The 23691-nt window shown below is 50.0% G+C and overlaps 1 protein-coding gene across 2 annotated transcripts; it reads left to right on the top strand.

The window, feature by feature from the left end:
• The first annotated feature begins 6195 nt into the window (after window positions 1-6195).
• On the top strand, window positions 6196-23203 carry HOXD4 (homeobox D4). 2 transcript variants are annotated; one of them, XR_008998254.1, is made up of 3 exons: window positions 6196-7765; window positions 8309-8742; window positions 23106-23203. XR_008998254.1 is itself a non-coding variant. In XM_036879461.2 (2 exons), exons 1-2 carry the CDS (start codon window positions 7330-7332, stop codon window positions 8647-8649), a joined length of 777 nt encoding a protein of 258 aa, XP_036735356.2. In that variant the 5' UTR covers window positions 6196-7329; the 3' UTR covers window positions 8650-8936. The 2 variants fall into 2 exon arrangements, 1 of the variants encoding a protein (XP_036735356.2); XM_036879461.2 differs by lacking the exon at window positions 23106-23203 and having other exon boundaries at window positions 8309-8936.
• Window positions 23204-23691: the final 488 nt, after the last annotated feature.

The raw sequence follows: 23691 nt of genomic DNA, 5'->3' as shown, positions 1-23691 counted from the left end.
GATTACCAAGTGATTAAAGATGTCTGTGTCTTCCTTTGTTCCCTCCTCTTCCCTATATAGGTATAGCTAGTTACCTTCTTATTATTAGCTAAATATACAAAGTGGGCTGTGTGATTTTATTCTTCCATGTAAGCCACAGTGAAGATTGCAAGCAAGTTCCAATCACCACCCTTCATCACCATTCATTAAAAAAAAAACCCTACTGTGCCCTAATTAGGCACCAGGCATTGTTTCAAACACCACCCTCTCAACCTGATCTTCTTAACCCCACCTCCCATAAAAATCTCAAACAATTTTCCTAGGAGGTCGTATATTCTTTGATAAATTGCTTTTTTTTTAATTTAAAGAAAAATAAAGGAAGCTTTTCCCAACCCCTCAAACTTTGATTATTTTTTACAGGATTAAAAAAAATTATTTTAATGGAATAACGGGGGCTAGTTTTGAAGCTGCTCACCTAGTCCTGTCCAAACAGAATAAGAAAATGTATTTTAAAGAGTTGATCTTTACTCACAGTTTTAAAAGAGATAACTACTAACTATAAAAGCAAAAGATCCTCCTAGGTGGCCAACGGCGGCAGGTGGGGGTGGGAGTGGGGGTGGGGGTAGATGCCATAGTAGGGGAGAATGGCACTCGCTTTCTAGCTAAGGAAGGTTAAATCGGGAAATAGGTTTAGAAATACAAGAATGGGTGGAAATTAGGAAATTACAATATCTTTTTAGAGAGGGGTCTCTTTCATAGGCTTGATGGGACTTACTGCTGGAGAACTTTTGCACCTGAATTTGATTTAGAAATCATATATGTGCCTGCTCTGCAAATCTACACAGACCAGCCATTCTTTTAATTAGAATAGACACAAATCACACATTTTCACAGTTTGGTGGCAACTTTGATGGGCTATAGAAGGATGCTGGGAGTCAATTCTCTTTTCATTTGCTCCCCTTGTTGGGAGTTGGGACATCTTTTCCACCCCCACCTCCCCCAGGCATAGAATGTCACATTCACCAGCAGAGCATGCTCAGGCCCAAGCTCCTTTTCTTGGCTTTCTTAGCAGAGCACACTCCCTCCTCTCTTAGGGTCTCCTTCTGGTGGGCATGCCAGTGAGTGGGAGTGGGTGAGGTGGAGGGGCAGAATGGGGGGAAAGGGGTAGTATCCCACTCAGGTTTAGGCCCAGGGACCTTGAGCCCGGGGCGGGGACATCTGACTTCTGGGCTTGGGTTCCCTGAGAGCCTCATTTGCTTCCTCACACCCTGTCCTCTTCACACCAGGACTGTTTTATTGTTTTATAGCCTTCTTTAGAGTTTCAGTTGCCAAAGATTCCGAAGGAGCTATTCTCTACTTTCTCACTTTACCAAACCCCAAGTCTTGCTGTTTTAAGCAGTTTGGTCACTTGCAAAGGCTTCCCTTTCAGATCTTAGCAAATTATAGAAACCTCTAGATATCTGACTATCTTCAGCTTTCCCTGAGCCCATCCACAGCAATACCTAGCCAAGTGTTAACTCCAATTGGCCCCCCTCCCCCAAGCCCACCCAGAATTTCCCTAACCACTCTTTTTTATTGAAGCTTGAACAAATCTCACATAACTTCTAGTATAAGCAAGTTAAGAAGTGGTTTTTGACTTTCCTCTTTATTTACCGTATCTAGAGCTACAAAATGATTGAAATAAAGGAGTTGATGATACTCACAGCGAATGCAGCCAAAGACTCATATGCCCACCAACCAGCCTTTTCCAAATAGCACTTTCTCCCAACTTACACAGAAGTCTCTGAAAAGATGCTATTTGAAAAGCCTGGGTCATTGATATGAATATGACCCCCCTTGCATTCTGGATATTTGGAACTATTTAAATGTGAGCGAACAGTTGCAGTGAACCTTTATTTAGTGAATAAAAGTTTAAAGCCAAAGGTTATTTATGGTTCTGCAGAGATGGGACCTGAGTGGCTATTTACAAGCACGTGATTCCAATAAACTTTGTTTTATGGCTTGAGAGTTGACAAGCCAAAATATAATTCCCACCATAAATTAGGTTAAGAGCATCCAAGTGCAGATGCTTGGTTCCCGGAGCAGCTATAGGCAAGTGAGAGGCTCCAGCTAGCGCCGGGCTCAGAAGGAGACAGTTCTAGTCCCAGCTCCCCTGCTTTCTAGGAGAGAAAACCAGTAAGTCATTTACTACTTTTTCCTGGACAACTCCAAGGTTGGGGAATTTCTCTGCTTCATCTTTTGCACTTGGGGTGAGGGAGAGTTCCCATTGAAGTTAACTCTAATTCTAGCCTAAACATGAATTATCAAATAGACTGGGACTCCTGGTTTTCTTCCCTCCCTTCTGGCCACAGAAAATTAGGAATTGAGGACTGACTCCCATCTCACACGAGGGACTGTCTCTCCTCCTCATAATGGAGCATGTGTTTCAAGAGTGGAATAAAACAGTGGTAGTCTAGTTGGTTAGAGAAAGGTTGAGGATGATGTTGGCTTTGCTTCTGAGATTTCTCAGAGAAGACTGCCATCCTAGAATAAAACTAGAGGAGACCAGAAACTTAAAGCTGGACACCAGCCCCTGTGAGGAACACTGCTTTGTAAGATCACTTTGTGGGTTCTCGAGACGCAAAGCTGACAAAATGATGTCATATCCACAGAGCTGGATAACAATCTAAAGCATTGCCATTTACTTCTAAATCCATCAATTTTCCTCCTCCTTGGTTATCGTTTGGGCCCTCATTTCCCTTGGAAATTGCTCTTTGTTTTGAATTGGAGCAGAATTGGGAAGAGAAGTCCCAACCATGTCTGGTCCTTCAATAGGAAGGTGGAGACAGGCTTTTGGGGTGCTAGTTAGGGCTGGGAAATTTGAAAACAATCTGAAACTGGAAAAGGGGTCTGAACTGACCCCAGCGTGGACAGATGGGGAGCTGGGGCAGGGGACAGATGCAGCGGCTGCCCGCTCCCCAGTGGACCTGCGCCCACCCAGCCGATTGTGCAGGAAGAAATACACAAAGGCCCATTTTCTCCTTGCTTCCCGTTTTCCTAAGTGAGGAAACCCTGTTACAGGCAGTCTGAGTGGGCGAAGCAACCAGTAAGGTTTTGCCTAAGGGTGCATGGAGTGGGGGAGGTGATGGGGGCCACACTCTCCTACTCCCTGGTTCTGCCCTTGAGGTCTGCGGTCTCCAGCTTCGCGGAGAACTTGGCGCAGTTCCTGGGGGCGGGCACCCGAAGCAGGGAGATCTGGGTATTGGTGGGGTGCCCAGGCCTTGTTATTTTTCTGTGTATCTACGCTTTATTATCCTGTGGAATTTAAATGACACCCGTTTTCATTGCAACAGGTTCGGGACCATGAGAAACGGCCGCTGTAAGTACCTTCCCGTTTCTTCCGAATCGCGAAGAGGCAGTATTGATGGCTGGGGAGTGTTGGGCGATGGGCTGCGCCGAGAGTGGGTGGGTGAAGAACGGCCCTGCCTCCCCAGGCTTGGCAATGCGAGGGGAGCTCGCTTTGGAGGTGGAGGCTCTAAATTGAGCTCCTGAAAAGATTTTCTGGGGCCTAGTTCACAGTCACTCAACTAAGGGAACGCGCGCGGGCTCTCGTCCTTGTGTTCTTGGGCCTCTCTGGACCTTTCGGGCTTTCTAATGCCTTTCCAGCTCGCACAGGTGCAGCTCCGCCGCAGCGAACGTTTCTTTTAAGAGCTTGCAGCTAATTAGCAGCCCGGCCTATTAACAAGCTGCGGCGAGCATCGCCTTCTGTCCGAATCAACCTGCTAAATAAAGATCGAGGCAAAATAATCCCTCGCCGCAGCCCAGCCCAGCTTAATGCGGTTCAGCCTGACCCAACCTCCTCCTTGTTTATTAAAAAAAGAAGGAAGGAAGGAAAAGAAAAAAAACACATGCACAACTTAACCCTCTATAGCTGCGGGTGTGTTGGGTTGGCCGGCTTCCGGGAAGGGCTGCAAATTCTGAGCTTTACGTGGAAGTCCCTCCTCTCCCCTCCCCCGGCCCCGGGCTCAGCAGTTTGGGCTCTGGTTTGGCGACAAGGGCTGAGCGAGGAGAGAGAAGGGTAGGAGCCCCTTCTCGTTCACCTCTGCTTCTCTGCAACTGCAATTTGAGAATTTTCTCTCCAGAATGCTGGTGTTGCAGGCAAACTTGGTGTGTGTGGGGGAGAGCGGGGCTGGTTGAGAGTGCCCTGGGGGCAGAGATTCTTGGGATCCTGGGCTCAGAAGTTTGGATCTCTCTGAGTTGCAAGTCCCGCGGAAAACAGGTACATTTCTGAGGAGGCCTGTGAAGTCTTCAGGAAAACTATCTCATTAAGATGATAGTAGTGGTGGGAGAACTGAGGGAAAAACAGTAGTTCCTCCCTCACTGCAAAACAGAGATGATTATATTTTAATAGGAGACAATATGCAAGGGAGGTAGGAACGAGGCACCCTCCCGCTCTGGTGAGATGCCCTCTCTCCAGGGTGGGAGAAACCAGGGCTTGGCTCCGGGCCAGGTTTCTTTGCCCTGGAGGCAGCCTGTTTCACTTCCTGGGGGCTACACTCACCCCCAGAAGCAGAGATTCCGCCCAGTGCATATTCCCTAATACAAATCAGTCTGGCTCAAGTGAAACAGGCTCTGGGCTCCAGACTGGAAAATCTAGTGTCCCCAGACCGCCCTGGTCTTGCCCCCTTCCTGCCGCTGCCCTGGCTCTGGGTGCTTATTGGTGCCGATGCTCCCCACTTGCAAACCCACATTCTGGCGCCCTGTAGCTGAACACAGCACAAAAAGCGGGAGAGATCAAAAGCATTTGTAGGGGCAGTTGAGCGGGAGGTGAATATTTAACGCTTTTGTTCATCAATAACTCGTTGGCTTTGACCTGTCTGAACGAGTGGAGCAATAAGGTGAAATACAGGTCACAGCGTCTAACAAATATGAAAATGTGTACCCTTACCGGATCTCCACCCAGCCCAGCAGGCTCCCCCAATTTATCTGGATAAATCCTAGACCAGGTATCCCCAGAAAGATGGATGCATAGGAACGGGTGGCATTAGGGGAAGCTGGAGGGAACCCCCTTTGGATAAGAGAACTGGGTGTGGGGCAGTCTCAGAATTCTTGTTAGAATTGGTACCCAGGAAATCCCGACAAAATAACTAAAGCACTGGAACCAATGGATGGGGGGCTGGGGGCGTGTGTAATGTGCAGAGTAGAAAAGCAGGCAACCAACTTTGCCAGACTGAGAAGCTGGGGTCTCCCTGCTGCACCCCACCAGTCCCAGGCTGATGCTTGAAGCTAATGTTTGAATCATGAGGGGGGAAATCAAAACAATCGAAAAGAAAAATTTAACACCTCTGCCCTACAGTCAGGGGTACAAAAGCCCCACTAGAGCCTGGGTATACTTCTGCTCCTGAAATCCAAAGGGGCCCTGAGTGTGTCTGTGCTCTTGGTGCCTGAACTGAGGGGTGAGTCCCAGACAACGCTGAGGCACTGGGGCGGGCACAATTCACACACTCTTGTACTCTTGTGTGCTGCTGTCGGCAAAGCAAAAATAATGAAACTTTGTAATGTTTGTAAATGATTTCGAATGACCCCTTGCCCTGCCCTTCACCGTTAGTGTGCCGGCCCTGCACAGGGCGGCTTGGTGGCTGCAAGTAGCTCTTGCCTCGAGGTCTGCAGCAGCAGTGGGACAGAGAGGCCAGCCTGGCTCAGGCCCAGGAAGGTAAATGTGCGACTTCTTGGAGAACTTGCTCTGTAAGCCAACCTGGTTTGCCCAGGCGACGGGAAAAAGAAAGGGGTGGGGATATTCCCCTCTTGCGTCTTTTTCTTCTGCCACTGAGGATGTATTTGTTCCTTTCTGGAAAATACTATTCGATAAGGGGGTGGTTATTTGGATCTGGAGAGGGGGTTAATAAAGCCGCCATTTGTGGGATGGATAATTTTGTCTTCTTTTCTTTTCTTTCTTAAGAAGACTGTTCTGGCTCCTTGGCTGCTCGATAACCCAGGCCATGTAACAAGGATGGGGACCTCATTGCTGCAAATTGCCACCAAGCCCTTCAGGCTACCTGAAGCGTCTCTGAAAGTGGGGTTGCTGTGTCCAGCTGGTGACTGCTCCGAGGAAGAGGCTGGAGATGGCAGCGGTCTGGGTACCAGCTCCGGGTGGAACCCAGAGGTAGTAACGTTGTCTATATATACCCTGTAGAACCGAATTTGTGTGGTGTCCACATAGTCACAGATTCGATTCTAGGGGAATATATGGTCGATGCAAAACCTTCACGTTTCTCCGAAATAGCCAGAGTCGAAAGTGGAGGCCAGAGGCAGCCGGTGCGGGTCAGTCGCCTATTTTATTACCTTAGACTCCAGAAGGTTTGACATGAGCCTGCTGACACAGAGGAGCCTTGTCCTTGAAAATCCCCTCACCTTTAAACGAGGCTCCTATGTAAACCCTTAATTGGTTGCATGAATGCAGGGCCAAAGGGCTAGGTTTTGGGGGACTGGGGAACAATGTGGGTGGCCAGGTAGCCCAGACCCAACTCTGCCCTCCCGGAACATGAAGTTGGAGGGTGCCCAATGCGGGGGCTCATTGGCTGTTGACTGCCATGTGGGAAAGGTCTTTGGGAGCCCATTTGGGTGAGAGATTACCTTTACCATCTTCCAGGCCCATCCTTCCTCTACATGGGCTGAGGGTGAGGGTTTGGGGGGCTCTTGCCATACCCACAAGTCCCAGCTTTGGCTAGAAACACCCTGGCCTGGGCCCTCACAGAAAGCTGGTAGTTACTCATTGCCTAACTTGATTTAGGCCAGCCAGACTGTGGTAACTTTTGGGTGACCCTGACGAAGACAAAGCCGGGACTAGGCCTTTGTATGGCAGAGTCCCTGTTCCCGCGGGCTGGGCGGAGGGAGCCCTGCCTGCCTGGGGTACTCTGCTCTTCTCAGAGGCCACCTCACCCACTCGCCTTTTGGTGCCTTGCACACTCACAGGGGGGTGTGTTCCCCCTTGAACTGGACCTACTTTGGGGGGTTGATTTCAGGTGTGGGGGTGAGTGGGGAGGGCACTCAAGGTTAGCAAAGTCAGTGGCTGACAAAAGCTGTAATTACCCGCGGGGAATGAGGGTGCTGGAGATAAGAAGTACATTAACATCTGGTGGGGGCCCGAAAATATACCATGGCGAGTCACTTGATTACATGTATGTTATTTAGTTAAATTTGTGAAAATTATGAGATGCTCACCAACCCGGTGATAAACTCGCTCTCTCGCTATTGGCTGTCCTGGTCACATGGCCGCCAACTTTATTCAGTTGACAGCAAGTAGGAGGGCCCTGTGGAAGGAGAAAAAAAGACAACACGAGAAAAATTAGTATTTTCTACCTTCTGAAATTAATGGCCATGAGTTCGTATATGGTGAACTCCAAGTATGTGGACCCCAAGTTCCCTCCATGCGAGGAATATTTGCAAGGCGGCTACCTAGGCGAGCAGGGTCCCGACTACTACGGCGGCAGTACGCAGGGTGCTGACTTCCAGCCCCCGGGGCTCTACCCACGGCCCGACTTCGGTGAGCAGACCTTCGGAGGCGGCGGCCCCGGGCCTGGCTCGGCGCTGCCCACGCGGGGTCACGGGCAAGAACCCAGCGGTCCCGGTGGCCACTACAGCGCCCCGGGAGAGCCGTGCCCGGCGCCCCCGGCGCCCCCTCCCGCGCCGCTACCGGGAGCCCGGGCCTGCAGCCAGCAGGGCGGCCCCAAGCAGCCGCCCCCAGGGACGGCACTCAAGCAGCCGGCTGTGGTCTACCCCTGGATGAAGAAGGTGCACGTGAATTCAGGTGAGCCACGGGCCCAAGGACTGCTAAGTCCCCACTGCAGCTCAGAGAACAGGGCCCAGGGAGGGGTGTGAGTGGGTGGGGGCATGTGGGGCTTCAGTGGGCGCCGCAATTACTCTCCCCATAAATTTTTATAGCTGAGGGAGCAGGCCGGGACCATGTGGCTATGTGCTTGGCTGTGTGCGAAAAAGGGGGTGGAGATGGGGGTGGGGTGGGGTGAGAGAGGCCTCCATTTTCAGAGCAGAGGGGACAGGGTGGAGGAAGGGGAATTTCCAAAATGCTTAGAAATTCCGAAGCTCAGGGTGCACTGGGGTTATGGGAGCACCCTTGGGGATCCGGGCCTGCGAACCTGGGAGTGGGTGGGTGTGAGGGGATGGTGGGAGTGTGTGTGTGCCTGGCAAAGAGGGCGGGAGAGAGAGAGAGAGAGAGCGGGCTTGGGAGCGCGGGAGGGCTGCGGCCTCGGGGCGCGCCAGGAAGTCAGTTCGCTGGCGAGGGGCCTAACTAGTGGCAGGCTGACCTGACTGTGCTGTCTGCTTTGTGTCTCAGTGAACCCCAACTACACTGGCGGGGAGCCCAAGAGGTCCCGGACGGCCTACACGCGGCAGCAAGTCCTAGAACTGGAAAAGGAATTTCACTTTAACAGGTATCTGACGCGGCGCCGTCGGATTGAAATCGCTCATACCCTCTGTCTGTCTGAACGGCAGATCAAGATCTGGTTCCAGAACCGGAGGATGAAGTGGAAAAAAGACCACAAACTGCCGAACACCAAAGGCAGGTCCTCATCATCGTCCTCGTCGTCATCCTCCTCCTGCTCCACCTCAGCTGCCCCGGGCCAGCATTTGCAGCCTCTGGCCAAGGACCGCCACACGGACCTGACGACCCTATAGAAGTGGGGACCCCAGGCCCATCCCTCCCTGCGCTCCCGCTGAGCTGAAGCTGCGGGGGCAGGCGGGCCTGCTGCCACCTCCCTGGGCTCTAAGGTACTGTGGGGTGGACCTGGGACACGCAGGTCGCCCTCGGACTAGGTTAGCATCCTGCCCGAGGGCAGCCCCCTCCCTGGACCCGGGATGGGGATGGGAGGGGGTCGGGGTTCTCCCTCTAAGTTTCTTATCAAAAGGCAGGAGCTACTGAGAACATAAAATCTTGGAGAGCCATTAAACTCATGAAAATCTCGGCTGTTGGATTTTGAATTTGCAAATGAAGGTTGGATGCTTTATCCTGGTGTGAATATGAACATTCTCCCCCACCCCACCCCTCCAGGGATCTTTGTGGTTTAATAATGTGGGGGAGTTGAGGCAGAAGGTTGGCACCCCAGTGCTAGTTGCTTTCAGTGGAAGCAGGAGAGCTGGGCCAAAATTTTTTTTACTTTATGAGTTGTCTATAATTTACTGTGTGAAAAAAATTTTTTTTGCTTCCAGTGGTCCCATGCGCAAAGGAATAAGTCTAAGAAGGAAATGGAAACGGGTTATTTTATGTTTGGATTGTATTTGCTTAAATATTTATTTGTTGGAGAATGGGGTACAGAAGTAACTGACATCTTAATGCCAAAAATCTAAGAATGGTCAAAGGGGCTGAGCTTCAGGGAGCAGAATCAAGAGATGTGTAGACTTACTTCTGGCTGTAATGGGCATTTTGGACTCCACCCCTTCCCCACACCCCGGAAATGTGTAGGGGGCTCTTAACTGGGCTGAGGAGGCAAAGGACCCACTCGAAGTTGAGTTCTTGAAAATATGTTTTCACATGTGCTGTTTTTCAGCACTGTGCTTATAACCACTTCTGGGTGATTAAAGGAAAGGAAAAAAAGAAACAAATGGTCCAACATTTTCCTTCTGGAGAAAGAAAACAAAACCTCTATGCTCTGGGTCATTAGATAATGACTGAATTTTCTGTCCCAACTGGATTCCAAATGCCTCCAAATACCCCCAAGTAGCAGTATTTTATGGGAATTAGCATATGGCCTATGTGAGAGAGGGGATGTGGGGTGGGAGAGAGTGGGAAGGTGAGGAAGTCTTGCTTTAAAAAAGAAGGAAAAAACTACTGGAATCTAGAAGTCCATAAAAGTTGGTATTAGGATTATTCCCTTGAAGTTTTATTTAAACAAATCTAAGGAAGTTTTCCTGAACCCGTTAATTAGAAGCAGAAATTATGAAAGTATAAAAGTTTTCAGGCCTTCTTCCTTGCCCTGAGAATAGTGGTTTAAAAACAATCACTCTCAAAACAACAGGAGAGATATTCTTCAGTCATTTTTCTTATGCCTTGCCTGGGAAGAGTTCAAAGCTCATTTTTCTAAAATGCTGACCTTAAGGATAAGGGGGAAAGAGTCAAAGGTAATGACAGAGTTCATATACTCAAATGAAACAAGGCTTTGGAAGTTTAAACCCCAAAGCCTCAGGCTTCAAAAAGAAACCCCTGGCTGTAGCTATCCAGAAGTGACAAAAGGAAGGGTGGGGGGAGAAAAAGGGTGAGCTTGAAAGGGAGATTCAGAATTGGGACTATTTTTTTCAGTGCTACAAAACACTTTAGGAGGTTTCAGAAGTAATTTTAAAAACATATTTAAATTGAGGGGGGAAAAAGACCTCTGTAGGCATGTTCTTTGGTTCAGTGTCTCCAGAGAGCTGAGGGCAGGTATTCACTGGAGTCCCTAGGCTAAAATTCCACTTCTCTAAAGTATCTTCCAAGCCTTGGTCTTTTGTATTAGACCCTGGGGACAGCTCTTTGTTCCTCCTTGGGGTGAGCCTGGCTTTCAGACTTGCACATGGCAATACTTGAATATCCTCATGTCGGGATATTAAAGATGGATATTCCTGCATTATTCGCATCATTGTTTCTATGACAAAAAGCACAGAGTTCATACATAGTCAAGACGTCTTTTTTCTGATGCCCTCACGTTGAGAAGTTGAAAAGGTATTTTACTGAAGTTCGGCTAAATTACAGAATCAGGTTCATCCAGAGGACAAATTTTCTATTCGATTAGCTGTATTTCAGCCAGGAGGACTGACCTCTAAACCCTTAACCTTTTGGACTCTAACTACCCTTCTTTTCTTTTTTTCCCTCTAACATGGAAAGCAGTCTTTGGATGTAGCATTTGAAAAGAAGTGCTATGCTTAGTCAAATTGGGAAGTTGCTAAGATTCTTTCCTAAAACCAAAATCTGTGAATACATTGAACCTTCTCCTTGGGAGGGGGGAAAAGTATATATTTTCACAACATCCAATTACATATATATTATAAACATTATTTATAGATTTTCCCCTTCCCAGAAATTCAGTTTACTCACTCCAGCTTCAGACCAAATGCCAAAATGAACTGCCTTCACTCCAGCCCCAGAGGAGTGCCAAGAGGCTTGTTTTGATGAAGAAAATGCAAGCTCCTTCTCAAACATTGCCCCACTACTTTGGAAAGTAACTTAATCAGAGAAACAACTTTTGTTTGTAAGTCTCAGTTCTTCTCAGCTTTCAGGGATTGTCTTTTGAAATGTTAATGGAGCCTAGATGGCCCAGAAGCCAGCTCTCAACCCTCAGGGCCCAATTGGACCCCAGCGTCCATTTGGGCTGACTGGAGTAGGGCAGGAAAAAAACAGGCGTCCCCCAACCACACAGGGCAGGCAAGGAAATGAGTTTCCATCTGGGAACATGCTCTGGAGAAAGCTAGATGTAGAAAGGCTCAGTGCCCATTTGCTTTTATTTGTTTCCAGTTTGTTACCCCAAATATGAGCCAGAAGTGTTTGTTTTGGTGGTTTTTGAAAAAGCTGTGTTGGGGTTGTGACTGATGGGGTGGGTGGGGGGGGGGTGAAATGTTTACTGAGGATGTTGCTCCCCAGACTCCCATACCACTTTGTCCATTGCAGCCTTTTGTTGGGAGATGACATTGTCAGTCAGCCCCATGGTGTCTGTTCACACAAGATGCTTTTTTAATAGAATTAACCAATGTTCTGCCATTGATTAAAGTATTATTTATACTAATTGTTGCCTGTAGTTTTGATGTAATTCATTGATCTATATTTGAAATAATAAAAGGTGTAGCGAAATCTCCCTTCTGTGTGGTGCCTCCACAGAAGCATTCTTCACAAAGTCTTCTAAAAGCTAACGTTCAATGTAAACAGTTTATTATTTTCTGCAGCATGCCTGATCAGTGAAGGTTAAACTGTGTAAGGCAATTCTATCATCATCCTTCCTCTATGTGTACACACTCCCAATTTGGCCACTATATTTTGTGAGCTTTGGGAAGCATGGGCTCGTAATCAGGCTGCAGGGCAGTGAGCATTATTCTTTTGAAAGGAAAATAACTCTCTAGACTAAAAGGAATCTCCAGGTTGGCTCTCTGCCCTGGTCAGCCCCAGACTCCTTCAGCCTATTTTTTGTGATGTGGTGGGTGAGAGACCTCCCTGCCCCCCAACTCTGGAAGAGAGTGTTGGGTGTTGGGTTCTGGGCTGACCTGGGGCTGACCGGTGGCTGCTCGGCCCTGACCTCTCTGGCCTCTGCTCTTGGGCCCCTTGGGCCCCTTCTTTTCCAGTGCTGTTGAGCTCCACTGGGGCCTCCAGCACCTACCCTACCTTTCCCCAGAGACCCCTCCGCCCTCCAGACTGCAATAAACACCCCCTACGGTAAAAAGTGGCGTGCACTATTTTTTCGCGAGGGCTTTTTCACATCTGTGCCTTGTCTTGAAGAGTGGGGCCAGGACAGGAGTCCCGAAATAGACTGGGGGGTGGGGGAAGGCTCGCTCGTGACAGGAAATGAGCAGAATGCATAAAATCAGACATGTGTCCTTAATATATGGACGGGCTCGCCTCAGACGCGTGGACATGTGTATTTATAAGTGCGTGGACAGAAGTTTAAATATTCAGACACATTTTATGATTGTCCTCTGCCGGTCTCCTGGTTAATGGCTCCTCCTGTGCCCACCAATACATCAATACCGTTGTGTGTGTCGAAGCTCGGGCAGGAACGAGGAGGGAGCGAGTCCGCAGCCGAGCCCGCTGGAGTACAGTACAGTAAATCGGAACCCTCGGCAGACTGCGCTTCCCACCGCCGCGCGCCATGTTGGGGAGCTCTCCCTGCCCCCCGCGCCGGGCTGGGCGGCCGGGGCTCGCCGGCAGCCGGGGGAGGGCCTTTCATAACCCAGAGAATTTTCAAAGTGCGAGGAAGATGATAAGAATAGATTTCTACAAGTCCCGACCACGTGATTGGCGAAATAATTAATTCAGCACGTCCCTTAAGAAACACGGAGTCGTCATTAATCTGCCACGCAAAGGGCTCTCTCCGACTTGGAAAGTGCAGGGATCCCAAGAATACCACCCGCCCAGGGGGGCCGCGCGGCGCCCCCAACCCTCCACCCTCGGCCGGCTGCAGGCGCGGGAGCGCTGCCGGCAGGTAAATATTTTGGCGACTTTTATTTCTACAGATTTAAATCCTAATGAACTTAGCTGTCAGGGCCGCTGATGAATAGTTCCCTTTGCTTCCTGATTTGGAAACGTGCGCCGGCGAGAAGTTGTTAGTGGCTTGGATGGTGACCTTTGGTTCAGCAAAGCTTTGCACTTATGAAAAATTACTGAGAGCGGCCAAGAGTATGTGAAAGAGAGGGTGTGTGCGCGCATGTGGGGGGGGTGCGAGGGGCGAGGGGCGAGGGGCAGGGGTGAGGGTGCGCGCGGGCCGCTCTGAGACAGCAGGAGTTCTAAAAACCCGCTCGGCTGGGGGACGCGCCTGGCGCACGCGGGCCGGGGTTGCCCGGTCGCCTGTGTCTGTGTCTACCGGGAACAATGGTCGCTGTCACGGCATCTGCCGCCTATTCTTAAACTGGTGAGAAAAGGCCCCGGCCCTCTTTTCAAGCGAGGGTCGTAAATTTTTCTTTGCGTCATAATAGAAGGCTATAAAATCGAGTTGAAATTTTACCCCAGGCAGGTTTTAACCAACAGATAATGATTTCCGAGTTGTTTCTCTCCCTCCCTCCCCGCTCAAGCTCTGCTGCTGCTGTTTGCCAGCAAGAAGTTTCCTCTTCTTCCCCTTTATTTCTGTATTTTTAATTTTTGGGGAAGAGATAAAATAAAGGCAGGGGCAAGATGTCTCTGCTGCCTGAGTGGGAGACCGTAGGGCGAAGGGAAGCCTCAGGGAAAGGGAGAGGCCAGAGAGAGATGCAAAGGTTCTCCTTGCTCGCTCGCGTTTCAGCCTTTTTTTTTCCCTCCCTCTAAGGCGACTCGAGGTCCCACGAGCAACTCAGCTCCCACCCCACCCCACCCCCAACTTGCGGATCTGGGCTGGGGGCAGCAGCCGGCATTGTTCTCCTCCACCTCAAAACTCTGTCCCAGATGCCTGGCAAGGCCGACTATTCGCCCCCTATTCTCTTCCCCGCTGGTTGGCTTCTGAGGGTGATTTCCGCGAGCTGGGGCTGGCTGCCTTTGGTGGTGATTTTGGGATTGTGTGTCTATTTTGATTTCTTTTTTGGTGTGTGTATATTTCCCTGTCAGGACAAAGTTTCCTCCGTTATGAATTATACATTCAACAATAATACATTAATTCAGTTATTCAAGAATGACAAATGTTTATGTGCTTTGCAAGTGACTCAGTCGCACATTCCAGGCCCTTTCTCTGAGCTGCTTGCATTTTTCTCAATGAGAATTGGTTCTCCTCCCAACCCCCCCAACACCACCCATTCCAACCCACCTCGACATTCCCTGGTAGGCCCAGAGAGGAACCCACAAAAAGTCTCCCCAGCACCTCCGGCAGCCCAGCAGCCAATAGCTCCTAAGGCCCAGGCTTGGCGGGCACCGGCCTGGGCTATTTTATCAGTGTGACAATTGCCCAAGTTGGTGTGATAAATCATCGTAAGTAATTCCTGAAAGGGTGCGAGGCTGTTGGGGGCCGGGCGAGGACTGTAAATCTTTCCGGTTTATTGCTCTATGAACATATGCTCCTATTGAAGAAGGCTTAGATCCTTTTCCTGGAGACAAATTCCCGCAAAGCGGGCTCCCCTCTATGGCTGGAGATTAACACTTGCTGCGGGCCGGCGGCTCAGCCCCAGGCCAGAGGCTGGGGGCGGGGTCCTCTGGGTGGGGGTGGACTGGTAACATCCACAATCCTGGTCCAAGAGGCCCCCGAGTGGGCCTCCTTCCAGGACCCGCCAGGTGAACAAAAGGAAGGGTTCTCTGACAGGCCGGGTGGCTCGAGCCTATGATCCATCCTGAGGGACTTTCCCGTGCCTCTGGGGTGCAGATGTGGAGGACCTTACCCCATCTTGTCCGCTCTTTTACTGCTGGGTTCATTCTCTTTCGCCAGTCTGAAACCTTTCAAGCAGTAACAGTATCTGCTCCGTGCCTGATGCCGCTGAGAGAGACTGGCCTTGAAAGAGACTTCAGGGATGGGGTGGAGATTCCCGCATGGTGCGGGATTCCGGGGTGCGGGCCATGCACGGAAAGGACCGTGGGGTTCGCAGCAAGCCAGGAGCTAGAGGCCGGCCCCTTACCCTGGCCCGGGGTTTCTTCCCACCTGCAGTTACTGTAAATAACGCCCGACCACTCGGAGAGTGCAAGGAACCTGTGCTATTTTAATATTTAAAAAACAGAAACTCCCTGGATTCCCAGATTAGCCTGGTCAGGATTGATTCCGCAGTCCGCCGCGCCTTGGAGGCGCCGCAGGAAGCGGGAAGCTGCGGCCTGGCGGTCGCTGGGCCTGCGGGATCCGCGCGGGTCGTGCTCATATTGGGAAGCGCCCAGATCACTGCAAACAGCGGCTTGGCGCCTCGGCACCTCTCGGGGTTCAATCTGCAAGACGCAGAGAGGGGAGTCTGCTTTCGGTCCCGCCCGGCTGTTTATGCGCCTTTTCTGGCTCTCAGAAGTGATGGGCTCCGTTCGTCTGCTGTATCCGCAGAACGAGCCAAGGCCGCAAGCCGTGTTGGTGGAAGGGTTTCTCCGGAGTGACCAGCCTGGCCTGTGAGCTGGAGGCTCCCACCTTAGGGCCGGGGCCTGCGCTGTGCCACAGCGTACTTGCCTCTCCCCGGGAGGCATCCGCTTAGGGCCGCGCGTCCGCTTAGATCGCGCCATAGCCCGGGTGTGTGAGGTTGCAGGCTACCCGGCGCGGCCAGAGAGCTAGGGAAACCCTGTGCTTCTGCTGCTCCACAGCCGACTCCAGAGAGACCTCTAAGAGAGATAGCCTCTAAAATTTCCAATTCCCGGACCAGTCTGGTGGAAGTCCCGGCCAGGGTCAGAGGTCGTGGGGGGAGAGACCTCAGAGCCCCATCCCATTGCGGGCAGGTAGGCTGCGTCTGTGCTGGTCTGAGCTGCAAGTTGGGAGCTTTCCCTTCCTCCGCTTACTCCCCCAAGTCTGCCCGCATCCCACGCCTCCTGCCCCTCCTCCCAGCCCCCAGGCCTGGCTGCACTCCGGGGCTGGATGGCGTGAAAGTTTCAGCCTCAATCAGTACAATCTTCCCTCCGGGTCACGTGAACAAATATGCTCGCATTTGAAGGCAGCGTCTGTATTTCCCTACTATGAGGGGTTTCTGGGGCTCTCTCCAAATCCAGAAAGAGCCACATTCCGAAAGCAAAACAAATCCCGAGCTCTGGGGGGCCTGGGAGGGCTGGGCAGGAACCCAAGAGTGGGTGGGGGCGCGGGTGGCCGCCGCTCTGGGCCTGGAAGCCGACAGGCAGGCGGGTGGACCGACGGGCGCGCAGCTCAGGCGAAGCCAGCTCGGGGACTACGAACACGTTCCTCCTGCGTTTATTGGTAGCTGAACCTCACTCAGGCTGGTTCCGTTCTACCGGGAATTCCGTGTGCTCGGGTATATGGCCGCGTCTGTGAGCGCGCAAGACCAGGGTTGGGACGGTGTTGTCTGCAGACAAAGGGGGAAGGCTAACTCTGCCCCCCACTGGCGCCCAGTCTGAGGCCGAGGACACCGGGTTTATGATAAATTGGGATCCAGGTAAGCAATTGCATGACAAAATGGAAATCTTTGGGCACGAGGCTGCTTGCTGCCCTGAGCAGGATGCTAAATATGATTTATTTTGTGTAATCTGTGGTCTTGATTATTGCCAATTGGTGAGGCAGCCCTCGTAGACCTAGATACACTTCTACATATACATTGAAGGCGGTGATTAATTGAAACGAAGTGTGCTTTGTGGGGATACTCCCCGCCTACCCAAAGGTTAGGAGGACACACTACTGTGCCAGGCTTGGAGGGTGGCCGGTGGCATGGAAGGGGAGCAGTTTGAGGAAGGTCGGTGAGGGAGATGGGGGCTGGAGGAAGCATTTTGGGGTAAATGTGCAGTTACAAGAAGGGGCTGGAAAACAAAAATGAATAAGAAAGTTTTTTCCAGTGTCACTGCCAAAGTAAGATGGAGCGTCATATTAATTCTGTGTCTTGGGCTGCCTGGCTAGGCGCAGGCAGGTTGATTTATATGTATTTAAAATAAACTCTGGGGCCAGCCATCTCCTTGCATTGTTCTGGGAGCTGGCTCCATATATGCTCACCTTATCGCTTGCTGTTGGCTTAATTTTTTTTTTTCTTGGGAAGTGAAAGTGCTACTCCAGCTTTCCTCCCCAAATTCAAGAGAACCCTGAAACTACCCAGAAGTGTTTGGAAGGCTACTCCACACTCCTCACTAATACTAGTTTTGACTGCAATACTGGCAGAGAAAAGGTTTAGAGCCTCTGGGTCCTTCTCCCAGATAACTCGGAATGAAAGCTAAATCATATTTTGGCTCCTGCATCACATCCATCTTTTTGTTTACTGTGTCTTGTGGCTTTCTGGCTGAGAGTGGACAGGACAATTCATCCTGGGTCTTTACCGGCCAAAGCCCGAATTAGTGACACTCCATGCTCATGGGGATGCCATAGGGCTCAGCCAGACAGGGCCTCTGTGGGAAAGGGACCTAGAAAGCAAGGAGCACTTCCTTAGCCTATGCTGGGACCGGCGGCAGGAGGGGGACAGACTTCCAGGGTCTGTCACCATCAAAGGGGAAAAATAAAGTTGTTGTGTCAATCACCAGCGCTTGGCTCCATCAGAATTTAAAGTCACTGGACATTTTTCTTCCCTTGCTGCCTTGGAGCACAGCGCCTGCCAACTTAGTCGGCTGAATCCAATTACTATGAACAGCATTTCATTTGGTACCATGGAGTACTCACTCACAACTTACCCGAAAATTTCAATAATCCGCACCAAGGCTCCCTCTCCTAAAGACTTTTTCTGGAGTACTAGTGAGAGATGGGCATAGGACCGGGTCTGTTGGGGACTAGCTCTTAGTTGAGAGTTCACAGATGCGGCTCCCTCCTGCTTGCCCAGTATCTGGCTGTGGAAAGGGTACTTGAGCTGATGGCCGAGAGCCAGCTGAGTTAAGCCTGTGATTTGAGGCAGGCAGGAGGCTGAAGTTGGGTGCATTCTGGAAGGTGGGTGGGAAGCGGACGGAGTGGGAGAAGGCACTGAGGGCTCTGGGTGGCCCAGCTTTGGCCACTTTGGGGTCCTCTTCTCCTAACTTCCCAAGTGGCCAGAGTTCAGAGCTCACCACAGCACCCCTGAACACCCAGGAGCAAACTTACCCTGTTCCTCCGTATCAGGAAAAGCAAAATCTAGCTACATCATCAGGGTATTGAGGCCCTGGATGGCCTCAATTTATCCCTTCTTTTGAGGGAAGCTCCTACTTTTAAAAAACAGTTATTTCAAAAAGAAAATGTCAATTGGTGAAATCTGATGTCTGCCCATGTGAATGTATCATATAGAGCGGCTGTGGGACTCTCCATTTAGGTCCGATGGCCTGGTACATCTCGCCTCCACAGCACAGCCCTTGGGGCGGCTCCTGGGTCCGGGCCGGCTGGGAAGCTGAAGCCCGAGGGTGAGAGTGATGTTAGGAGCCCTACCGGCTGGGGATCTCTCTGAGGAGCTTCCGTTGGGTGTTCATTAAGGGGTGAGTTATTGCTGCATGAGCCAAAGGTCACTTCAAAGGCTTATGGCTGCCCATTCTGGTCTTCCAAGGGGCCCAGAACACTTTGTGTGGGGTTTTCCCTGGTGCGGTTTAGTGTTTGCAAAGTACTGAGTCGACAAATTGCACAGGGCAGATGCGAGGTGGGAGGGGGAGAGGGGGGTGTCTTTCCTTTCACCTGACCAGGGTGAGCACCTGCTGAGCACAGTCAGTGGTGGGCAGGTTGGTCTGTTTTTGGGTGAGGATGGAAGGGATGTTTGTTTCTTAGGTGGTCTGCAGCCTGATCGCGCAACCCAGGAGCAGACAGCTCAGGCCGAGAGTGTGGTGGGTACTTATTGGAATAAAATAAATGTAGGGAAACCATCCAAGATTTTATGTATGAACCAAGAAATTGGACTGTGTGGGACAGCCATCAACTAAGATCTACTCAGGCCCATCTACATATACCCTCATTTTCTGGGGCCCTATGCTGTGGCAGGTCTTCACAGTACCCCTCCTTTGCTCCTAGGAGGCTGCGCTGGGCCAGGGGGTTTAGGGCTCTGGAGCATTTAGAGCTTGGTTGGAGCAGGAGGAGAGGGACTTGTTTCCCTGCACCTCTGACTCACTTGGCCCACCTACCGGGCTAGGGTTTGGCCCTTCCCTCAGATCCTGGCTTCTCCTTCCACTTTCCAGCCAAAGATTTTGGTGTTAAAATCCCCGGGAGACAACTGAGTCTCCTCTCTGCCAGGGAGAAGGCACTTGGAATGGCTTTGGGCACCATATACAATAGTCACATCTATTATGACACCCTTAAAGGGTGTAAAGCCTCTGGACATGTGTTTGTAAGAATGAACCAGCTGCTACTGAGAGTTCTCTATTTTGTTCCAGATTCTCCTCAACAGACTATCAAAAGGAACCCGGAGAGACTAAAAAAGAGTTAAAAACAAAATTCTAGAAAACACACATGCGCGCGCAGGCACGCACACACACACACACAATTGCGGTGAATGGCAAAATTTTTAAAAATAATTTCCACTACATTTCCATTTATTCCGCAACTCAAGGTAGCCATCTCAGGACTCATACATCAAGACATAAAACAAAGGGCGACTTTGAAGTGGATCACCTCAGTGTGAACTGCTGCCCGTTACATGATAACCCATCATCGGCCTTCAAATTTATGGCGCTTTAATGGGGGTGAGCCCAATGCCTTAAATGCAGGGTGTATTATGTATTGCGTTATCTGGGCTAAATAAGAGTGATTTAGAAGGCACGTCCAGGGGATTCCCATAAGGAAGAAGAGGCTCAGGCTGAGAGATCGGGAGAACTTGGCAGAAAGCTGCCCCAACTCTGTGGTAAATTTATCCCCTTCCGACCAAACCGGAAAGGGGTGGTTTCGAAATCCCGTCGTAGCAAAGCCAACAGGGAGGGAAGAATCATTGCTAGGTTCCAGTGAATTAAGGGGGATGACTTGTAGAGAGTTGGGTACGCCAGAAAGATCTGTGGGCTTCCGGGGCCCTGGTTTAAGCAAAACAAGAACAGAGGAGGCCAAGTCAAACCTTCGAAAAATTTGAAAGTAACAGAAGCAACCATCACTCTATCGCCTACCCACCCTCCTCCTTTCAATCTGCACGGACTCTACCGACCCATAATTTACGCAGATTGCGGCGCAAGTCACAGCTTGGGCACTGCCGCCCCAACCCTTCCCAAGCCCCTCGGCCATGCCACGGCCACCGCAGGCAAGCGAGCGCCTGGCTGGTCTCCGCGCGTCCAGCGACCCTCTTGGCGTCCCGAGGACGCGGCGGCAGCAGGTCTTCGGCCCCAGCGAGGCTGCGCGCGTCCCGTCCCGCATCCTGCCGTCAAGCCGAGCTGCTTCAAGAGGCGGGCGCCGGCCACTTTATATAACCCCTGATCGCTGGGCGCAGGGCCGGGAAAAAAGTGGAGCAGGGAATTCTTTCGCTGCTCTTCCTCCCACGCGGAGCCTGTTTTCCACTTCTGAAAAGTGCCGGGCCTTGGGAAGTGTTTTTCTTTTCATTCCTTCCTGAAGCGTTTACGGCCGCCCGTGCTCGCAGTCATAAATTTTGTACAAACCACAATGACAGGTGCATTGATATGCACCGTGAGAGCTCCAGCTGCTTAATAGCCCCGTCCCCTGGCCGCTGAGAGCGCCTTTTATTTATTCGGTATCATATTATGTATTGATCCCAGGCAGAATTAAGTGCAGCGAACAAGTATGAGGGTTTGGTTGTTTCAGAGGCGCGGTGTGTGCGGCGGGCCACCGCGGCCCGGAAAGCCCCTGGTGGTCACTCGGAGGCCGCTTTCCTTCCGGCTGGGGACAGTTTGGCCCTGCGTTCCTAGCCCGCGGTTGGGCCTCCGAGGTGAATTGGGCAACTTCCCGGGACCGCGGAAAAAGGACGAGCCAGACCCCGTTTGGTGCCTCTTCCCCAGGAGGGGCCGGGGCATGGCAGAGGGATTCTGGGGAGGTGCCATGGCCGTTTCTGGGACTGGCGGGCAGAGGGGAGGAGACGTGAGAGGAAAGGGCAGCCGAGGACTTCGAAGACCACCCCTCCCCCTACACCGGCTAGTCTTCACCCCAAGGCTTTTGGGCCCTGGAGCCCAAAAGAGTAGAGGTACCAAAGGGCGAGAAAAGAAAACCTTAGGGGGTGGGGGGATGTTGTGATCGAAAAGATGAGCCACTGAACAGTTGACCATTGTCCAAGTGATTTATGACCCGTTCCTGCTTTTTAGGTTCAAGCAGAGTTCACAAGGAGTCGGGATTTCTTGAAAGAAAAGAATTTTTTTGAAACCAGTTTTGTAACAATATTCAGGTTCTATTTTAGGAGAGAGAGGTGGCTTCTTTGGGGCACGGTTGCAAAGCCCTTTCCAGTGAGGACAGAGCTACTGCCCTTGCTTCTGGGGAAATGGGCATTGGGGTGGTCGGTCATCATTGAGTGAGCCTTGAAATTCTTCAAGACAATGAAAACGGAGGCGGTAGAACAGACTCTATTTTTTTATGAAGCTGCCCAGTATTTGCACTTTTGAGGTCTGTACACAGACTTTTTCTAGGAATACACCATAGGAACAAATATATGTAAAGCCTGTTTCATATAAGAAGAAACCACCTCTCTCTCCTAAAATAGAACCTGAATATTGTTACAAAACTGGTTTAAAAAATCTGTTTAAAAAACCTGGTCAGTTCCTGAAGAAGCTATTTTAATGTAACTGCTTCACCTATCAAGATAAACTTGGTCAACCAGGGAGGCAAGAGGCGGGATGTTTTGATTACACAGTTGTAAATGGAATGACAGAAGCAGCAGGAAGTTCTGGTGGCCTTAGTGTCAAATGTGACCATTTTGACATCCAGAGGGCCCAAGGTTTAAGACTGGAAGCAGGATTTCAGAAAAGTCCAGAAACTTAAGCAAACCCAGAGTACTTGGTCCTTTGCCCCAGGGGAAAACATAAATATTAGTCACAGGATGAGAATGCAGCTGTCCGTTTGATATTCAGCAACTTTAATAGTAATAGAATTACACAGAAAAATGAATGAAGGATTAAGACTAGCTTTGTTAGCTTTGTTAGGTAGATATCCTAACTGCATATATTAAAGAACAATAATAGAAACAATTCCTAAAGGTAACATCGTACTATTCCAACGTCCCATTGAGAAGGGACTGCCTCTTACCAAGATAAATGGCATATTCACTTATATTTTAAAACAAAAAAAAGGGCAACAATACTACCAAACATAGACTAATATGAAGAATTTTAAAACTTGGGTTAGGCTCTTTGGTGAAATAGAGGGTAAGTGAGTGAATGGAAGAGTGGTTCATTTTCTTTTTCTTTTTGGTACTGGTGGTCAAATCAAATAGGCCACATAAGTTGTCTAGATAATGTGGGTCGTCATGATGGCCGTGGGAGCCAGGGTATTTGAGGGAAGCAAAGTTGCCTGAAAGATGAGATCAAGAGTTAAGACCAGGGAGCTGACCTATGAGTTTTCTTTATCACACAGACAAAAGTGGTTGAATGGTATTAGTTATACTTCAACTCTTTAGGAGCATTTCAGGAGAGGATGGAGTGAGAAGGAAAACCCCCATCAAGAGTTAGAGGACACAAAAAAAGGTAGACTTTTAGTTTTGTTTCTTCTTTCAATTCTGGGCCCATTCATTATGCCAAGAGAGGTTATCTCATTGGAGGTGGGGTGGAATAGATGGATGACCCAGAGCAGAGGTCAATAATAATGTCTATTTATACCAAAGTTATATTATAAAGCATTCTTTATACACTCATGCTCTGTATGTGTCAAATTCTAAATCTCTTTACCCATTTCTAGTGATATTCATTTAAAAGTACTGAAGGACAAAGTTAGGAGTCTAGAAAATGCAGGTGCAAGAGAAGAAACATTTTGTAGCTTCAAAATAAGTTTGTAAGTCTTTAAGTCCTCTCCTTGGTTTTTATCTCCTAGTAGATTTCACAGTGCTGACCCACAAGGCTGACTGGGCCGATACTCACCCTGTCACCGGAAAGTGGACTATCTGGGTCACCACAAGAGATGCTGTGATTTTGAAACCAGGTGGGGGAGGTAAATGTGTGTGTGTATGTGTGTGTGTGCATGTATATGTGTGTGTATATATCTATGTAAAATTTTTTTGAGAGCTATGGCTTTTCTGAGTGTGTTATAGGGTTTTATTTTGCCAATTAAACCCTGGGATGACCCAGTGATTGATTGACTGACTGACCCATTCATTCATTCCCTCATCCAGCAAGCATTTATGACATGTGGGCCTCTGGGTTAGATGTTAGAATAGATGAATAACAACACACAGACCCTGCCTGCAAGGAGCTCAAAGTCTAGTGGGAGAATCAACTATGAAAATGTACGAGGCTGTAAATGCTTTTCTGTGCAGTTTCAAAGCTAAATTGACAATCTTGGAGAAAGAAAATTATATTTGGGGAAAAAAAGCCCCTTCCCTTGGATGTATTGAGCTTAAGAGAAGGAAAGTTCTTTTCTTATGTTTACAAGAAATTCCTTCTGACTTTTCCGAAGGTTCACA

This window comes from Manis pentadactyla, chromosome 6 (genome assembly GCF_030020395.1).
Source record: "Manis pentadactyla isolate mManPen7 chromosome 6, mManPen7.hap1, whole genome shotgun sequence".
Lineage (NCBI taxonomy): Eukaryota > Metazoa > Chordata > Mammalia > Pholidota > Manidae > Manis > Manis pentadactyla.
This window is presented reverse-complemented; position numbering and strand designations above follow the sequence as displayed.